The 16,955-nt window shown below is 32.3% G+C and overlaps 1 protein-coding gene across 2 annotated transcripts in view; it reads right to left on the bottom strand.

The window, feature by feature from the left end:
- The window catches only part of LOC148602946 (uncharacterized), a 54,848-nt gene extending 38,235 nt beyond the window's left edge, over positions 1-16,613 (bottom strand). Inside the window, exons 1-2 of one of the 2 annotated variants that reach the window (XM_088551912.1) lie at positions 16,506-16,613; positions 4,252-4,370 (exon numbers count right to left, since the gene is read on the bottom strand). In XM_088551912.1, the coding sequence (XP_088408038.1) occupies positions 4,252-4,366 (115 nt within the window). In that variant the 5' untranslated portion in view covers positions 4,367-4,370; positions 16,506-16,613. The remainder of the gene's footprint in view (positions 1-4,251; positions 4,371-16,505) is intronic. The other variant, XM_088551913.1, reaches the window with a different exon arrangement.
- Between the last annotated feature and the right edge of the window lie 342 nt (positions 16,614-16,955).

Raw genomic sequence — 16,955 nt, 5'->3', positions numbered from 1 at the left:
AATCAATCCTTAATATGGGTTTAATGTGAAATACATCTGAAAAACAGATGAACTAAATGTTAAAATCGTGTTCTAACATGACGTGCTTCAAATCTCTTTAGACCACAGCCATGGTAAAAATTGAGAAAACACATGACCAACATTTCATGCAACCCGTAGGCTGTGTCTATTCAAAAATATAAGGAAACTAGTCCTATTAGAATCGAAAAAAAAATCACAAAAACTTCATTTTCGCATTGTTTTACCACGGGCTGGCCATTTATATCGTTATTTAATCCCACGCTATTGCTCAGGGAAAAACCATGCGACGTAAATGGCCATTTCGTGGTAAAACAATGATAAAATGGAGTTTCCGTGATTTAAAACTTGGTTCTGTATATACGAGAACACGGTTCACATGAAACTCACGTGAATTATTTTGCCTGCGTAGGTCATACAAGACACAAAAAAAGATTGTATGAAATGAGTGTGTGTTTCATGCAAGTTACACGGTCTTAAGTGGCTTTAGATAAAGATCGAGAGAAAAGCATACCACAAAATCGTCATATACAACACTGGCTCGTTTATGTGAATAAAGCAAAACCAAAAACACTACGCTAGTGATGTACATGAAATCATCCACAACCTCCACCCACAACCCATTATTGTACCAACATCGAATTAGCTGAGTTGGACTAAGGTTTATGATTCATTTTATGACAGGTATTTTTTTAATGACCTATGCATATAAGGACTGTCACTCAGTCTTCCCCATTTGTAATTTTATGTCTTTCGACAGGAAAAAACTAATTTTTGGACAATTTGCCATTTATGTACCTCCTTTCGAAATCGACGACTGGGACTTAATGTCCGTGTAAGACCATCTTTGGAAGGTAGTGGCACTTAGGCCAGTTTAAAGATTTAAAAAAAAATTATTTTGCACATTTTATTCAAAGATGTTTTTCATGACTGTTTATAATATCGCGTGTGTGAAGTAATTTCACACTGAAAATCAGCTAAGCGGTTTTATTTTATGCTCTTCGAATTGTTATTCAATTGACCTATCAGTCATATTATCACTTTCATTCTGACTATTGTTCAAAGATAAAGTCGTGTTATTTTTCATAAAACTTAATTTTAACACCTGACTTGATATGAATAATAGAAAAACCTGAAACAAAGATTTTATTAAAAAAAAATAAATGGATAATTTATACATGTTCTGACATTTCACTGATGTTCTAACTTTAGGTTACTCTTAATATCATAATTTTATTGTATTTTTAACTTCAATGCCAACTATATGCACAATATTAAATACATTTTTTTTTAATTTGAATTACATATTACACAGGCACGAATTGTGAACGTGAAATTCGTGTGATTCATGTTTCATATGAAATTAACACGATCTTAAAATTAGATTGGGGTGACTTTCATTCTACAAAGTATTATCATGTGAAAATTGCACGAGAAATTCATGAAAACATCAAATTCGTGTGATTTTCATTTTATAGTATTACATTATCATGAGAAAATTACATGGGAATTTATGAAAAGATTCGATTCACATAAAATCCACGTAAACTCTGTCTAAGTTCTTGCTAAATCCACGTGAAAGTCGTGAAAGAATATGCCGTAAAATTAACGTGCCCTTAGGTGGTTCTTAGAACCGAATATCTTACGGAATCTTCTGAAAGCCATGCTTTCTTTCTAGCAAAGTGTATTTAAAAAAAGAGGAGGAAATATGTCGAAGAAATGTTCGAATTAATAATATATACAAAGAAAATAAAATAAATAAATAAAAAAACAAAAACAAACAAAAAAAAACAGAACCAGCTAAAAGAAAACACGAATGAAAATCTGAACTTTAAGAATATAAGAAAATAAAGTGCCATTATTGAGATGCTGAGAGAAATCTTCTGTTTATGTGAAGTCAATATTCTTGTCTACCAATGTCTAGCAATTGTATCGATTGTTTGAAATATTACAATCAATTTAACAAATAAAAATAATTGAAATGAAAACCATGCACTCGATCGCCTAAAGGCAAAGAAAAAATTCTACACATGCAGAGTTAAACATTTTTAATTTCAATGTTGCTTTTTTTAATTTGGGGAAATACGTACTACATGTAATTACAACCAAATTGTTTTCTACATGAATTACCACAGCGGTTTACTTTTTTTTCGTTTTGAACTCATACCAAGTATTTTACAACCGGCATTAATTCCTACTCGTTCAAAAACAGTTACATAAATAATAAATACTTAAAATTAAAAACATTTCTCCACCTAAATGTAAAGAGTTCACATTCCTTTGATGTTTCTGTGGTAATTATATCGTTATATGATGTTAAAATTAATGAACATTACGATGAAACATGATAGATAAGCACTAGTCGTACACGCCTATTTTCTTTAAAGCTTTTCTTGTCATTATGATGTATATTAGGCTCACATGAGCCTTTTACAGTCAACCTCCCTCTACAGTCAAATCTCTAAAATTTCTTGTCAATTTGACGAATATTAGTCTCACATGAGCCATTTACAGTCATACCTCCCACTATTTACAGTCGAATCTCTCAAATTTCTTGTCATTATGACGTATATTAGGTTAACATGAGCCATTTACAGTCAAACCCACCCCCCCACTATTTACAGTCGAATCTCTTAAATTTAATACATCTTGAAACAAAAGTGATGTTTAAAAAGAGAGATATATAGGAAATTTATAAGTGTCTGGTTAACAATTTAGGGTTCGGTTTGGGTGGTTAACAATTTAGGGTTCGGTTTGGGCAGATTTCACTGTAGACGACGATATTTAGTGCTTAGCCTTGTGTCTCCGCATCCAGAATATACTGGTCACGTGTCTTAAACAAGAATGTTTTAAAAACCATATATACTGAAACCTGTCTGAACCAAACCCTGAATAATCTGGTAATTTGTCTAAACTAAACACTATTCAAAGTCCTTTTATATTAGTTTAAACACAGTTATATATCTGGGTCGAGGATGTAGTCCGCGGAAGGATTCGGTTTACACAGGTTTCGCTGTATACAGTATGTATTATGAACCTGTGTAAACAAATTAACCAATCTAAAATGGCCAAATACTCAAAAGGTTGGTTTAAACAGGAGTCATGAAATGTAAAATATGGACCCTTTATAATTCGAATTCCGGAATCATGTACATGTATTAGAAATCATTTCACATTTTCATAATCATAAACTACATAACACTTTTCAAACTATTCATTTTTATGCCAAAGTATGTCGGAGTCCGTAGACAATGCAGGTGTAACCAGCCTATCATTTGAGAACGTCGTTGGCGTAATTGTTTCCAAGGGCGTCAAAATACTTTTTCTTTCAATTTTCTTTTTTGGGCAAATACATGAATATAAGACGTTTCGGAAGGAAAGGTGACACACAGGGAGACACTTCAATTATAAAAATATGCATATATCCAGAAACGATGGGGATATAAGTTTTTTCAAATAATGCACGCAAAACAATTCAATATCAATGTAATTTTGCAGTAGCGCTGAAAAGAAGAAAGCAGTACCGAAATAACATGTATATATATTTTGACCAAAAAAAAAAAAAACGATTGTTAAGTTTTGTCTTAATTTCAAGGTTTTTTTTTTGTTTGATTATTTTTTTTTCTCTTTTTTGGGAAGGGTGGGTGGGTAGGTGGAAATAATAGGTTTTGGACCAAAGCCTCCAATATTACAACAAATGTTATAATATTTGATTATAGTAAAAGTTTATGAACATGAATATGAACAACACTACATATTCGTGGAAAACGGATATGCGTAGCAAACAATATAGCAATGGATATGTGTGTTTGTATTGCAAATTAAACAATTCGTTCAAGTATTACTATTTATGTGCACATTATGCTTAACCCTTGTGCATCAAATAATTTTATAGTATTTTCAAACTATTTCAATTATTTATGAAGATATTTTACATTAAAACATTTTAGATTCTTCACAAGTTCAAATTCGTTCCATTATTTTGAACTCATTGTTCACAACACTGTTTATTTGTTTTTTACTTCCAATTTTCTACTGTCTTTATACGATTCAAAAGAATGAATGATGAAGAAATAATTTCAATATTGGTCTGGCATTGCCATGATCTATTTCAAATCAGACGATTCCAATAGCGCGTCATTATGCTGCTTCAAAGCGTCTATCGTCTGCTGGGTTCGTCTGTTTAAAACAATATTGGAAAAGTGTCAAAAAAGAAATAAGAGATATACTCACACGAGTGAAGACATTCAACAATCGTTGTAGCATCTATAAGATATCCTCCACACAGAACACACACCAAATGCTCCCGCAGATGGCATAAACTGGTTCTTCTATCACGGTGTGCCATGCTGCTGTAACGGAAAAGTAAACATTTTAATTTGCATTTTTGTGTATTATACATGTGTCAAATCATGTGTATAAAGAGGGGAAGCACGCCGTCTTTTTCGAAGATATTAATGACCACCAAAGATGTCATGGTTTGTTGGATCACAACGAAATGTGGGCGGTACGTTAGTTCTTCATATTAAAGTTACGTAAGGTCGGATTTACTCCTGATACGATACGATGTAACTTAATGTCAAGGTTCTGAGGTAACATACAATACCGGCAGAGATAAACAGATTTTAAAGTGTAAAGTCATTAAATTAAAGTTTGGTACAATCTTTTTGTACAACTCCATGTAGGAATATGGCATGTTGGAATATTAGCTTAAACGCCGGTGAGACTGGTATCTTTTGCACATGACTTGTCAAAATTGAAGTAATGCATGTATTGAAAACGCAATAATATAAAAATCTAACATTTCGACTGGTTGAATTTTCGGTGAATTTTTCAGGCAGTAGTAAAAAGGCAAACCAGATACGTGCACATTGCAAGCACATAAAAAGTATTTAATAACTCAGATTCAAAATTTGTCAAATCGGAATAGAGTATCAATTAAATAAAGCTAACGGAACTAATATAAATGGGGAAAAAAATCTTTATTTTAGCTGAATTGTCACGAAAACTAGGACACTTCAGTATAATAAATGGACTATTATGACCATCACTGCAAGAAACGTTGCAGTCGTTGTGTTTATATTTTAAACTAGTATCGCCGTTTTAAAAGCAGCAGTGTACTTCGTTAAAAAGAATGAAATGGTATGCATAGAGCAGGAGGTCATTAAACTGCCTAGTTCTTAAACAAAGTTGTATACTCGAGACGAAAAGGAAACATCTCTGAATGATCGATTTAATCATGGTCGGAAGAGCACTCGTATATTCTATATCTGCATTCACATGCATGTATTGTTTGAGTATTCTACGCGATCGCCAGTGTGTAAAATTATGGAGAATCAAACGAGAATTTATCAAGATTTTTCCTGAGTAAACATATCGGCTTGTACGTTTTTATCTTTGTGAAGAGGATTACAACTTAATCTGTGAAAGAACAGCGAATACTACACTCCATTCAACTTTTTATCTTTACATCCCCGTAAATAGTACATAAAACTGTATACTCGTCACTAAACAATCTGGTTAAATGGAACGTTTACCCAGATAACCAAAATCCGGAGAACACAAACGGTATTTCATTTTATTTTATAATCAAAACTTGAATTCATGATGTTTTTAACTATTTTTAAGATAAAAACGAACGTTCAAAAATGTTTTACAGCTTAATTTCAAATTGTACAAAAAATGCATAAAAATAAAATTTACGATTTAAATTTATTTCATGAAAAGATCGATATCTTAAATAATTTTTAAAATGAAACGGTTAAAACATACTTTGATTTGAAGTTGAAAAGTTTAAATTGTACACTTCATTTTTATATAGTAATTTCTTATCTCGCATTTAAGAAAAGATTTAACCCACAAAGACATTCTTCTTTTTTTTAGGGAGGTAAGAGCGATTTTATATTCAGTGCAAAAGGTTCATTTGATGCTTAATTGTACTAAAATTATTGCTCATGAAAATATCAAATAATGATGTCTAACGTCTTTTGACGTAATGCACCTCATAAATATCAATCACAAATACATCTTATTATTATTATTATTATATTAAATACAGGTATGAATAAATTTCAGTATTTTAAACATGCAACATCTTTTTCTATTTCAATTTCAGAAAATGCTCATGTGTATTAAAACTGCAAGGTATAGTTAACTTCTTCATTCGGCAGTTTTTATGGTATTAGTATTTTCCTATATTTTTCATCAACTTCAAGATTTCATGAATTTCGAATTCATCTCCTTCAAAGAATTTTCGATCACTTATTCACAAAGTTTGTACAAATTTAATCCTGCACAAGTGACAACTTTATTACCAACAACTCTACAACAAATGAGAGAGTTTTGACTAAAAAGGGTCGGGTCCAACTTTTGGACCCCGGAATCCGAGGCTGGCATATGTACCAGGGGTTCTAGACCCTACATTATATGAAGACGCGAGACCTCACACTACCACAATGTCATATAAGATCATGCATGTAATTAATGATTAAAATCAAGAGCTTTCATTGACTGTTCAATATCTCTCTCTCTCTCTCTCTCTCTCTCTCTCTCTCTCTCTCTCTCTCTCTCTTATAGTTTTGCACATAGCGTCAAATAAACGATAGACAGACTTCTAGGCAAAAGAGGAAAAGATTTGGATCATTTCTGTGTAATATAAAATGTAAAAAGTTAAAATTTAGAACTTACGTCTTTATGGGATGTAGTTCTCAAAATTCTCCTTATTTGTGATTTTTCGCCCAAATTGTCAAGTTTCTTTACATTTTTGTATCGTTTTAATGAATGTAAAGGAAACTCCAATTTATGTGCGCAAAAAACGTATACGCTTGGTATTTAAGATAAAATCATATAATGTAACGAATGAGCAAATGGTGCAACAAAAAAACAATATAAAACTGTCAAAAAATAAACGATTAAAAGTTCAATGAAACAATTTGCTACTGAATAAAATACAGGAAAGGACATATAAATTGCAAAAGATAAAAAAAAATTCAGGACAAATTATTTGATCATAACCCACCTCATAAAAACCATCGCATGGTTGCATCCAAAAAGCATCGGTGTTAACTATCGATCAACAATACTCTCAATCCGATTTTGTAACTATTGTGTACATTGAAACAAGAATGACATTCCCTTTACTACCCTTACATGAAATGCAATACCGACCTCTTGTCTTCCAGAATCAGATATAAGGATTGAATTATCTTAATGTTTGATACAAAAGCTTGGAATGTTTAAAGCTGAATGCATCGATTTTAAAAGCTAAATTTTAACAATGCAAGCATATTCTTTCACGATGTGAGGTGCTTCTAAAACGTATAATTGTCTTAACTACTTAATTGCATAGCTAAACCTTGGGGTGATTGTTTTTTTTCTACAGATTTTGCTATCCTCTTACACCTTCTTTGAGTTTCTCTGATGCATACATTTAAAATTGAGATGTTTGTTTAGATCTGTGTTGTCAAAAGGAAAAAGAAATTATCATTGATTTAATTTTTTTTTAAAGTTTAGAATTCTATCTTTTGAACAAGTTTTATATAATAAGGCTGTGTTGGTTTTGAGACATTATGCGTACTGACTTCATATTGTATTATAAAACTTGCACGATTAATTTTACTCAGAAAAATGACATTTTTGCACTTAAATGTTTTTAACTCGGTCAAAATCGAATGGTGCTCGATTAAGCAGAAACCGTGCTAAGCCACAAATCCATAATTATGCAAAACGCCTCTGTAACTAAAATTCGGATAAGTAAAGAAATGTGAACCACGCATAATTCGACAATTATATATCTTTTTATTCAAAGCTAGAAAATGATGTGAAAATAACCCTAAAACCTGGTCTTAAAATACTACTGTTATACAGTGAAACTATTTAAAACATGTAATTAATTTATCATAAGATGGCACTTTGATTCAAAATGATAATTTTATGCTGAAGTTCGAAAAAGTCTAACAGGAAACTGGAAGAAAATAAGAAAAAAGTACAGAATGAAAACAGTAAGTTGGAGTTCCGTTTTGAATCGATATCAACGTAGTATAATAATTGAAGTTATGGTTCTTTTTTTTAATTACACATAATTAACACTTAAAGAGGTTTGACTGAAGAAATTGAGGCTAACTTCCAACGGTTTTTCTGGTGACCCAGTGACGCTTCGATGTCTGAATGAAGCTAAGCAATGCCAAAAATTGTGAATGATACAGTTTTCTATATGATATTTTTCGGTCACGGTTTAATATCCTCTTACAACACTAGGTTAACAGACATAACCACTGGTATAGCAATGTCAACGCGTTAGTTCAACGCCCTTGGGTGCCAACATTCAAGCCTAGCGTTTGAATTCGTCAGAAAGACTTGTTTCTGTACAGTTGAACGACCGTTCGATACAACTACTTCATTACTTCCTTGCCATCAGAAGTTAATCTAATGATATATAATTCCTATTGTTTCGTATCAGTTACTTTAAATGATAGTCAAATCCTGAGAGATCCCTAACGGTTAAGAAAAGCATGTGTTTATATATATATATATATGGATCTTGTGCTTTCTTCTAGGAGATGGGGTCTCTCGGGCATTATTAAGAGTTGTGTAATATGTGGAAATAACGCCAAAATACATCTGTATAGATAGGGAGTTATTTTTAATAAGGATAAGCGTAAATAAAAGAAATTCGTGTTAAATTGAGGGCGTTTTATCATTATGCAACTTTAAACAAATATTATCCGGAAACGAGAATTTAATTTCTTATTTTGCGTGTGGATGCATTTAGATTACCGGTATTGATTTCAACAATAGTCCTTCTGTTAAGTAGATTAAAGTAGTTTATTTATTTGTTTTCCAATGCAGTGATCATACTATCTATTCAAACCTTAATACGTGTATACGTTGATGAAACAGAATACTACGCATGTTCGAAAGTTAATTCCTCAAGGGATCTCGTAAAGGGCAAATTCGTTATAGGATAACATATATAATAGGAAACAGTTAAAGCCACATTTACGTTTCGATTTTAAAATAGAAATGCATCCATGTAACTTTTTGTAGCAATGCGTTTTTTTAACTGATGAAGTTAAGTTTGCAGAGAATAAACCAAGACATCCAGACAGGAAACATTGCAATAGCACCAACGACAAACGCAGGAACATTTAAAAAAAACTCCAAGGACCTCCCATGCAAAATATTCAGTGGTGGGCAACCACACACGGAGGAGAGTCTTAAAGGCCCTAAATGTATGTTTATTACTATACGTAGTGAACAGTGGTGGATCAAAAAATTTCAATGAGGGGGCGCTCCATTGATTTCCAAATTTTCTTTTTAATCATCCCAAACTTTTCGAGCATAAGGAGAGGGGCAACCGCCTTTGACATAAAGAGTATTATAACCATATTAAATAATATTTCATAAATGTTTTGTGGTTAATGTAGGTAATAAAATAAACAATGGTTAATTTTAATGAGAAAGAGTACCAAATCAACACAAGTTATGCACACTTGACACCAGGCCGTCAGAAATTAATCATACATACGCTGTACATGACATTGTATGGTTTGAAGTCCATATTTAATTACGCATAGACAATTTTGTATCACATGCTGTATCATCGCGAGGGCCCTGGCCCGAGGGTTGATATTGATCCAGGGTGATACAGCATGTGATACAGATTTGATGTGATATAGGGATAATATACACTTTATCAAATATCTAGATAGGAGAGTATTAAATGTTATACTAAGCGTCCGAGAGACCTCGAAACGAAAATAATAGGGCATTTCAAAGTCGGTGCGATAGATATGCAGCAATGCGATAAAGGGTGTTATAAAGGTTGTGAAAACACAATGTTTGAAAAGGGTAAAACATTTTAGACTGGCATGGCATATTGCAATCCTTGTCATTTATACATCATCAGAATTCCTTTAGAATTTAAACGATCTGTTGCATCAACAAAGATATTTGTTTTCCAAGGGTTAAAATTTAGAAAACAGCAATGATCAAACGGTTTTAAGATCGGTATAACGATTTAAACACACATCTGGTTCATCGATGGTTTGATTTTACAGGTGCTCAATTCATCAAGACTTCGGTTAAGTCAGGTTTATAGTTCATCAAGAGTCTTCTTTCAGACAGGATTTAAATTCACCTGGAGTCTGGTTTTGACAGGTGTCACGATCATTACATGTTCAGTTATATAGGAGTCCGATTCAAACAGTTGTCCACTTCAACAACATTCCGGTTGAGAGAGATCTCCTGATCATGAACAGTCCGGTTCAGGCAGGGATTTCGTTGGTCATTAAAGTTTATACAAAGCTCCCGTTTATTTACAGATCTCGATGTACGGACAAGAGAATATTCGTATATGCGGATGATTTTCACTTTGATATGTAACATCTGTACTTTAGCACATATAAATGGGGAAATGATTAATACAATGATATAGATACATATACTAATTTCACTTTTGCATGTGACACTTAGATGTATAGTACAGATTCGGATAAAAATTGGGTTGTACCGTGTACTCACAGTAACAACACAAAAAATACACCAAAGTATTCTCAATCCTGTTCAATCCGGTATTTCCGCTGTTTGTTGTTTCATGCCCGCTAATTTGTTAAGCTATGACTACCGGTAAGACAGATAACATATCCAATGCTAATTGCTTCCACAGAAAAAAAATCCAATCGAAAATTATATTTTATACGATCATTCATCATTACATTGTCTTTCTCGATTTACACCATCAGTCAATTAAGGCTATGTATTAAAAGTATTCTGGATTTCGCGCATAACATGTTTGAGAAAAGGGGCAGTGTACACGTACTGTACAAAAACGTCAGAAAATAAAATCTGTGAAAGATCGAAGAATTTAATTTCCTTGAGGGAGAGGGCTTTTTTGTATCAGAAAGATTTTTTGCCCGTATTGCGCGTCCGATAATTTCCATCATATTACAAAAACAGAGACTTACGCTGGAAAGAATAACCCTGACCTTTGTAACAGAGCGCACGACAGTAGAAACCTACCATGTGTACCGTTGAATTGGTTTGAAGTTATCAACGAAGTGGTAAATAGCCAAAATTCTTTACTTGTGGTTTACAAATTGGCGCGGTTCCTTATTTAACAAGTGGACAGCATCATGTAAATCTTCGTTAAATTTCAGCTATTTTTATGTTAAGGCAGCATACAAACTGAAAAACGTTAAATACAGTCACACTGCATGCATTATACGCATTACGCTTTAGAGTTAATGAATCAAGTCATGGGGTATATTATTGATATTCATGTTCGTTCGTCCGTCTGTCCGTTGTGATTTTGATAACCGACAGAAAAATAATGGACCGGAATACCAAAACTGCACTTTATGTGGATTATAGAATACAAGTAAAGTTTCCAGCTATAATCGTCTATAGTATCTACCTTTCTGTACATATTAAAATAAGGATTTTATCGGGTTATATTTTATCACTTATCTGAAAATGACCGGTATATATCGCGAAATTCGATTACTATCCAGCTGGGTATGGCATTTGTAGCAACATATAGCCTATTGCCTTCCCGAACACTGCACAAAAATATCTTTCATTTCCCATCGTATCAGGCATCAAAAATTAAACATGCATGTACATGTAAGGGGACTTGCCTGCCTGACGCGTCAATTGATGTGTACTTTTAATTATACTAATTTGGCGACGTATCTTCTTCCTGTATTTACTTGAAACATGACATAAGAGTGTTTGAAAATAGAATTAGTCATGTGAAATTTCATTCCTTAAAGTTATTTGCAGTTGTGTAATAAGCTTTTTGCACTTCTATGCAAAGAATACTTAAAAAAACATTACACAAAACTAGATCTTAATTGCTCCCCATTTTTCTATGTCGCACAGAAAAAAAGGGGAGCAATTAAGTTCTAATTTTAATTAGGTTGAGTTAAAAGACAGTACCTTTTCAAAATCAAAAGGAGAGCCAACTAATTCTGTAATCAATCGAGTTGATTTGAAATACATTTACACTTTTTATATTAGTATAATTTAAACACATGTATTTAAGTAAATGGTGTCTTTTTTCTAAAAATGTAAAGGAAAGCCTACAAATTATGAACGTTTTAAACAACAGACGCACGAACAAAAAAAAAACTGAATGAAAAGTATATATTCGTTTGGTTAAAATAAACATTATATCATTTTTTTATCAATATATAAATTGAACAGTTACGTGTTCCAATAAAAAAAATATGTTAATCTATGACGACATGTTGAACAAATGAAAACTGAAAATCGGTGTTTTGTGCGGAAATGTAATAGGAACATTAGGCAGTCAACCTATATAGACACCTCCATCTTCCCAACATTACACATAAATAGCCACAACTTAAGGTTTCCATTACCCAACCCCCCCCCCCCCCACCTTTTTACCTTATGTTTTCCCTCCATCGACTTGAAATGTAAAAAACAAAAAAGTAGCGCTATAAAAATTGTATCACGACAAAAGACAAAAAACTAAGTATTTGTTTTTGAGTGGTATCAGAATCAGTTTGGGTTACATGGGCGGATCCAGGATTTGAGTTTAGGAGGGGCGTAAATTGAATTAAATGCCGTGCAAAGCAAGGCAAACAATATTCTGGTGTGAAACTTGTGGTGAATTTTTTTTTCTTACCGATTTAGGGGGAGCGCATGCCCGGTACGCCAGTTCTTGGATCCGCGCCTGGGTTATGTGATTAAACCTAGCTGGTTAAAAATATAGGATAAATATGAATGACAGTCAATATATGTGATATATTAAAAGTTTGTATTCTTCAATTTCAAACTATTACACATGCAGGAAATTTTACGGTTTTGTACTGGAATATACACGTACTTGCGTATAGCCGGAGATACATGTATGAAAAAAAAAACCATTATAAATGCAAAACAAACATATACAGCTATTACACGTGCAATTCAATAAGAAATAAACAACCAAATACTGTTACGTTTTGCATCCAGATGGTATCTTTAAAGCTTAATTCAATTCAGAACTATAGCAATACGCAACACATAATTTGTATGCACTTGTACATGCTATTTTTGCCGTTTCTTTTTTTAATGAGTTGAAGCGCAGGTACCCATTTTTTTTCAAGAAATTAGTGCAATGATATAAAGAAACAACAAAGATGCTCCTTATATATCATCAAATTAAACTCTATATGAACGTGGCTTAAAGTGTGGTATGATGAAAGGACGATCATACTTAAATCAAGGAGGGGTTACAGAAAAAATAAAACGATTTCGAAATCGTGAGTATAAGCAGACGACCGTCTTGTTATGTGACAAGCAACGTGTCCATTTGTATTATTACTGCGCGCACATCAACTTAATTTGTACATTTCCTGAATATTCATCCATAAAACTCGTTATCAAATGTCGAAGTATATAGGCCTGTATTGTTTCCATTCACTCTTATTTGCTAGACAATGTTTTCAGTAAACATGGAATTTCTACGGGAACTATTGATCTGCACGATATAAATATACCGTGTCATTCGCATTGACTTGAATTGATTACATGAGAATTGGCAAATTATTAATTTGATTAAAAAAATAAAACAAATCAGATGGGCAATAATGTTTAGAAGGTAAACGCCTAATTTCGGAGTTATTTTCATCGTTTGTTTCCAATTTTGCGCATATACTTTACAAATATCACACAACATGGAACAAACTACATAAAATGCATGTATTAATTTGATTAAAACTTAAATACTTTCAAATTGAAAAAATTCTAAGGATGTTTCGTGTTAGCATTGAAACTGAAACTTGCTATCAGTACGAAGTTTTCTTAAAGTTTATCTTCTCTCTTTCATGCACAGTTGTGATTTTTAAAGTAATAAGATGATGCATGTGTTACGTTAAAGCATTGGTATCAACCAATCAAAAACCATTATCATTTGAAGTATCTAGATAAACTAAACACTGTCATGTAGTCAAAGACAAGCACGTAGCACGTTCATTCTTTTTTGCTTACAATATTTAATGTCCATCTTTGGATGTACAATTTTTTACATTTTTATGTCAGTAAAATTAAATCTACGCTCCTCTTGTTATTTCAATGGCACATGACACGTATATAAAGATCGGGGTTATTATCGCCTGTTAGATCAGATTGATACACGTATATGTAATACATAAACGTTTTTGTACTTTTAATGTCTTTTGCTCTTAACTCTCTTTTTTTCTGAAAATGTGGGTGTGAAATCCAATCTTCGTATTGCTATTAAAATAGCCAAAGATAAATCATTCCAAATAACGTCTATTTTTGATAACACAACTAATGGAGTATGTCATTTTCATAAAAAAAAAATACATGTTAATGTCAACCTCATGTAAAGCCTACTAATTTGTCCTCCGTGCCATATTATGTATGGAAACAGATGTTTTCCATTTGTTTTGTGTTTTTGTGTTCTAAATTTATAAAATAAGGTTTGAAAGCGTTTCATTGTTATGCATCCACAGCACTGCTATAAAGGAAACAGTAAATTATCTGCGTGGAATGCTGCAAAATTGATGAGTGGACTTTTTTACGGAACGAATTTTAAAAGATGCCTTTTTAAAAATAACACGATGATTTTTATCTTCGTCATCGAAGATGCTATTTTGGGACTTATTAGTTGGAATTCCAAAGAGAAATCTAAATGTCGAAGGACATTTTATATGCACATGTACGTTATATAAAATATCTTCTTATTCCATCAAGCTAATTCCATTTCAATATACCACAACACAACTTTGTATTTATAGTAAGATCGCGGGGCGTTCTCGTTTTCAATCTACGATGTAATTAAGATTTCATTCACTTTAATGCACTACAAACTGCCGGAAAATCTTGTTATCTATAATCCAAGAAGCGCAAAAAAAGAACTGCGTGCACACATTTCCATGTACACGTAATATAATTTAATAGGTTATAACGGTTTTGCCAACTGTGAATTTCCCTACTATGTTAAAATTGTACTTCCTTCCTTCCTTTATTTAATTGATTCAATAAGTAATACCATTAATTAAGTATCTTGTGATGATGACAAAAACCGAATACACAAAATAATTTATTACCACACGTAATTGTCCATTTAAATGACAAAAATCACACCAAGCGAAATTTTCCAGTGTCTGAACGGCTTCCACAACTCTACGGAGACTGAACTAAATGCCAATATCTCTATAAGAAAAACGTTCTGACAAAGCTTTAATAATCAATATCATCCTTTTCTCTCGGCACTTTCTGTCTGCTTAGTTTGATCAATCTATTTCATAGCCTTGCTGTAGAGCTCATCTAATTGGGAATTTTGCAAAATGTATTTTCCCACACGTAACAGAACGAATTTAGCCAATATACTACACGATAACGTATTTTGTCAAGTGTGTAATTTACAATTTTATCATTTTATAGATTTTTATTGCTAATTTATGGAGCTTGAGGGTAAAATAAATCTTAACTGATTTTGTTAACGGAATTATTAATTTAAAAAAAAATAATGAAACGAGACGAAAAAAGAACTTTCAAAAAGATTTGTCAAATATGATAATTTTTGTATAAAAATGAGTTATTTTCTTTGATAAAGTACATTCTACAAACACGTATATCGGTTGATATCAAAAACATTTTTTCATATAATTTTTAATTACTCTTTAGTAACACAACACACATATACTAATACAATATTTTAAGAGTACACATTACTATAAAGGTCATTTAATCCCAAAGGTGTAATTAATCAACAATTGTTAATAAAGCCACTTTTCTGGTAAAATAACAACGTTCAACATTTAAACCCAATCTGAATAATTTATAAATATTTGAAGCAGTAATCCGATTTCTTCCGCACTATCGATCACATGACAGCCCTTATGATAGATGACAACTTTGTGTGGTATATTGATATTTTTATCTCCTTTGCTAAATTGATCCCACACGCACGCACTACTTTAAACCTCGATGTGTGTAAAATTTACACATTCCGATTCATATCCTTGAAATATATTTATCAATACGCTTCACATTTGGTGCACGTTGCCGAGGAAAAATGCAACATTAAAGTATCTCTCCATTTGCAACGTAGTCGGTTAGAGTTCGCCGCGTGAAACGATCGTCTGCTTCTTGTGGGCGGAGCCTTGCAATGGCGCTGTGCCAGAAAATTTACATATAGCTGATAAATTAATTAAAATAAATATACTTTTACTAAATTTCACTTAACACACTATCGAAATTACAAGTGAAAATTTTTTTACTAATTATTCATGCCAAAGACTTCCTCGGTAAAAATCCAGATATCGTTTTATTTCACAAAAAATGTGAAATAAATTACGTCTCAAATACACAAGTCCGCCATATTGTTGTGGTTTTCAGCCGTCTGTGTTTACGTATTTATAATAATAATTCAACGACAACAGCAGATTTTGACAATTTTTTTTATCAAAAACAGTAAAATAATAAAAATAAAGAAAATGATAAGTTCCTACCTTTCCTCGGCCACTGGAAACCAGCGAAACGACACAAATATTCAGTTATTTTCCGCAGATTAATCCGTTCGTCGCCTTGTATTGCCTTCAGCTAAAAGTCACGTGATCATCTAGTAATTTATAAAGCTTCCCTTGATAAGAATAGAAAATTTGCTACGTGTGTGTACAAAATAATTTTTGTACCGCATGTCATAGTATTATTATTCTTTTCATTCAGGCGTGATTTAAACATATTTACATGACTTCATGCTGTGTTTCGGTTTTATTATATTCAAAGAGGTTTTTGGTGTATCACGTTACTTTTAAAATGCGATCTTAATATCGAAATTCAAATTAGAGTCGATATATATTGCTCATTTAAAAATTCATAATTGGCCGATAGAGTATTTCAAACCTGTTTTCAAAGAGGTTTCGATTGATTTTCAAGCCGATGATAAATTTTAAATTACA

This window comes from Perna viridis, chromosome 11 (assembly GCF_037379345.1).
Source record: "Perna viridis isolate PV_CMFRI_1.1 ecotype Kerala chromosome 11, ASM3737934v1, whole genome shotgun sequence".
In the NCBI taxonomy this organism is placed as follows: Eukaryota; Metazoa; Mollusca; class Bivalvia; order Mytilida; family Mytilidae; genus Perna; species Perna viridis.
The sequence above is the reverse complement of the archived record's forward strand: the minus strand, read 5'-3'. Positions and strand labels throughout refer to the sequence as shown.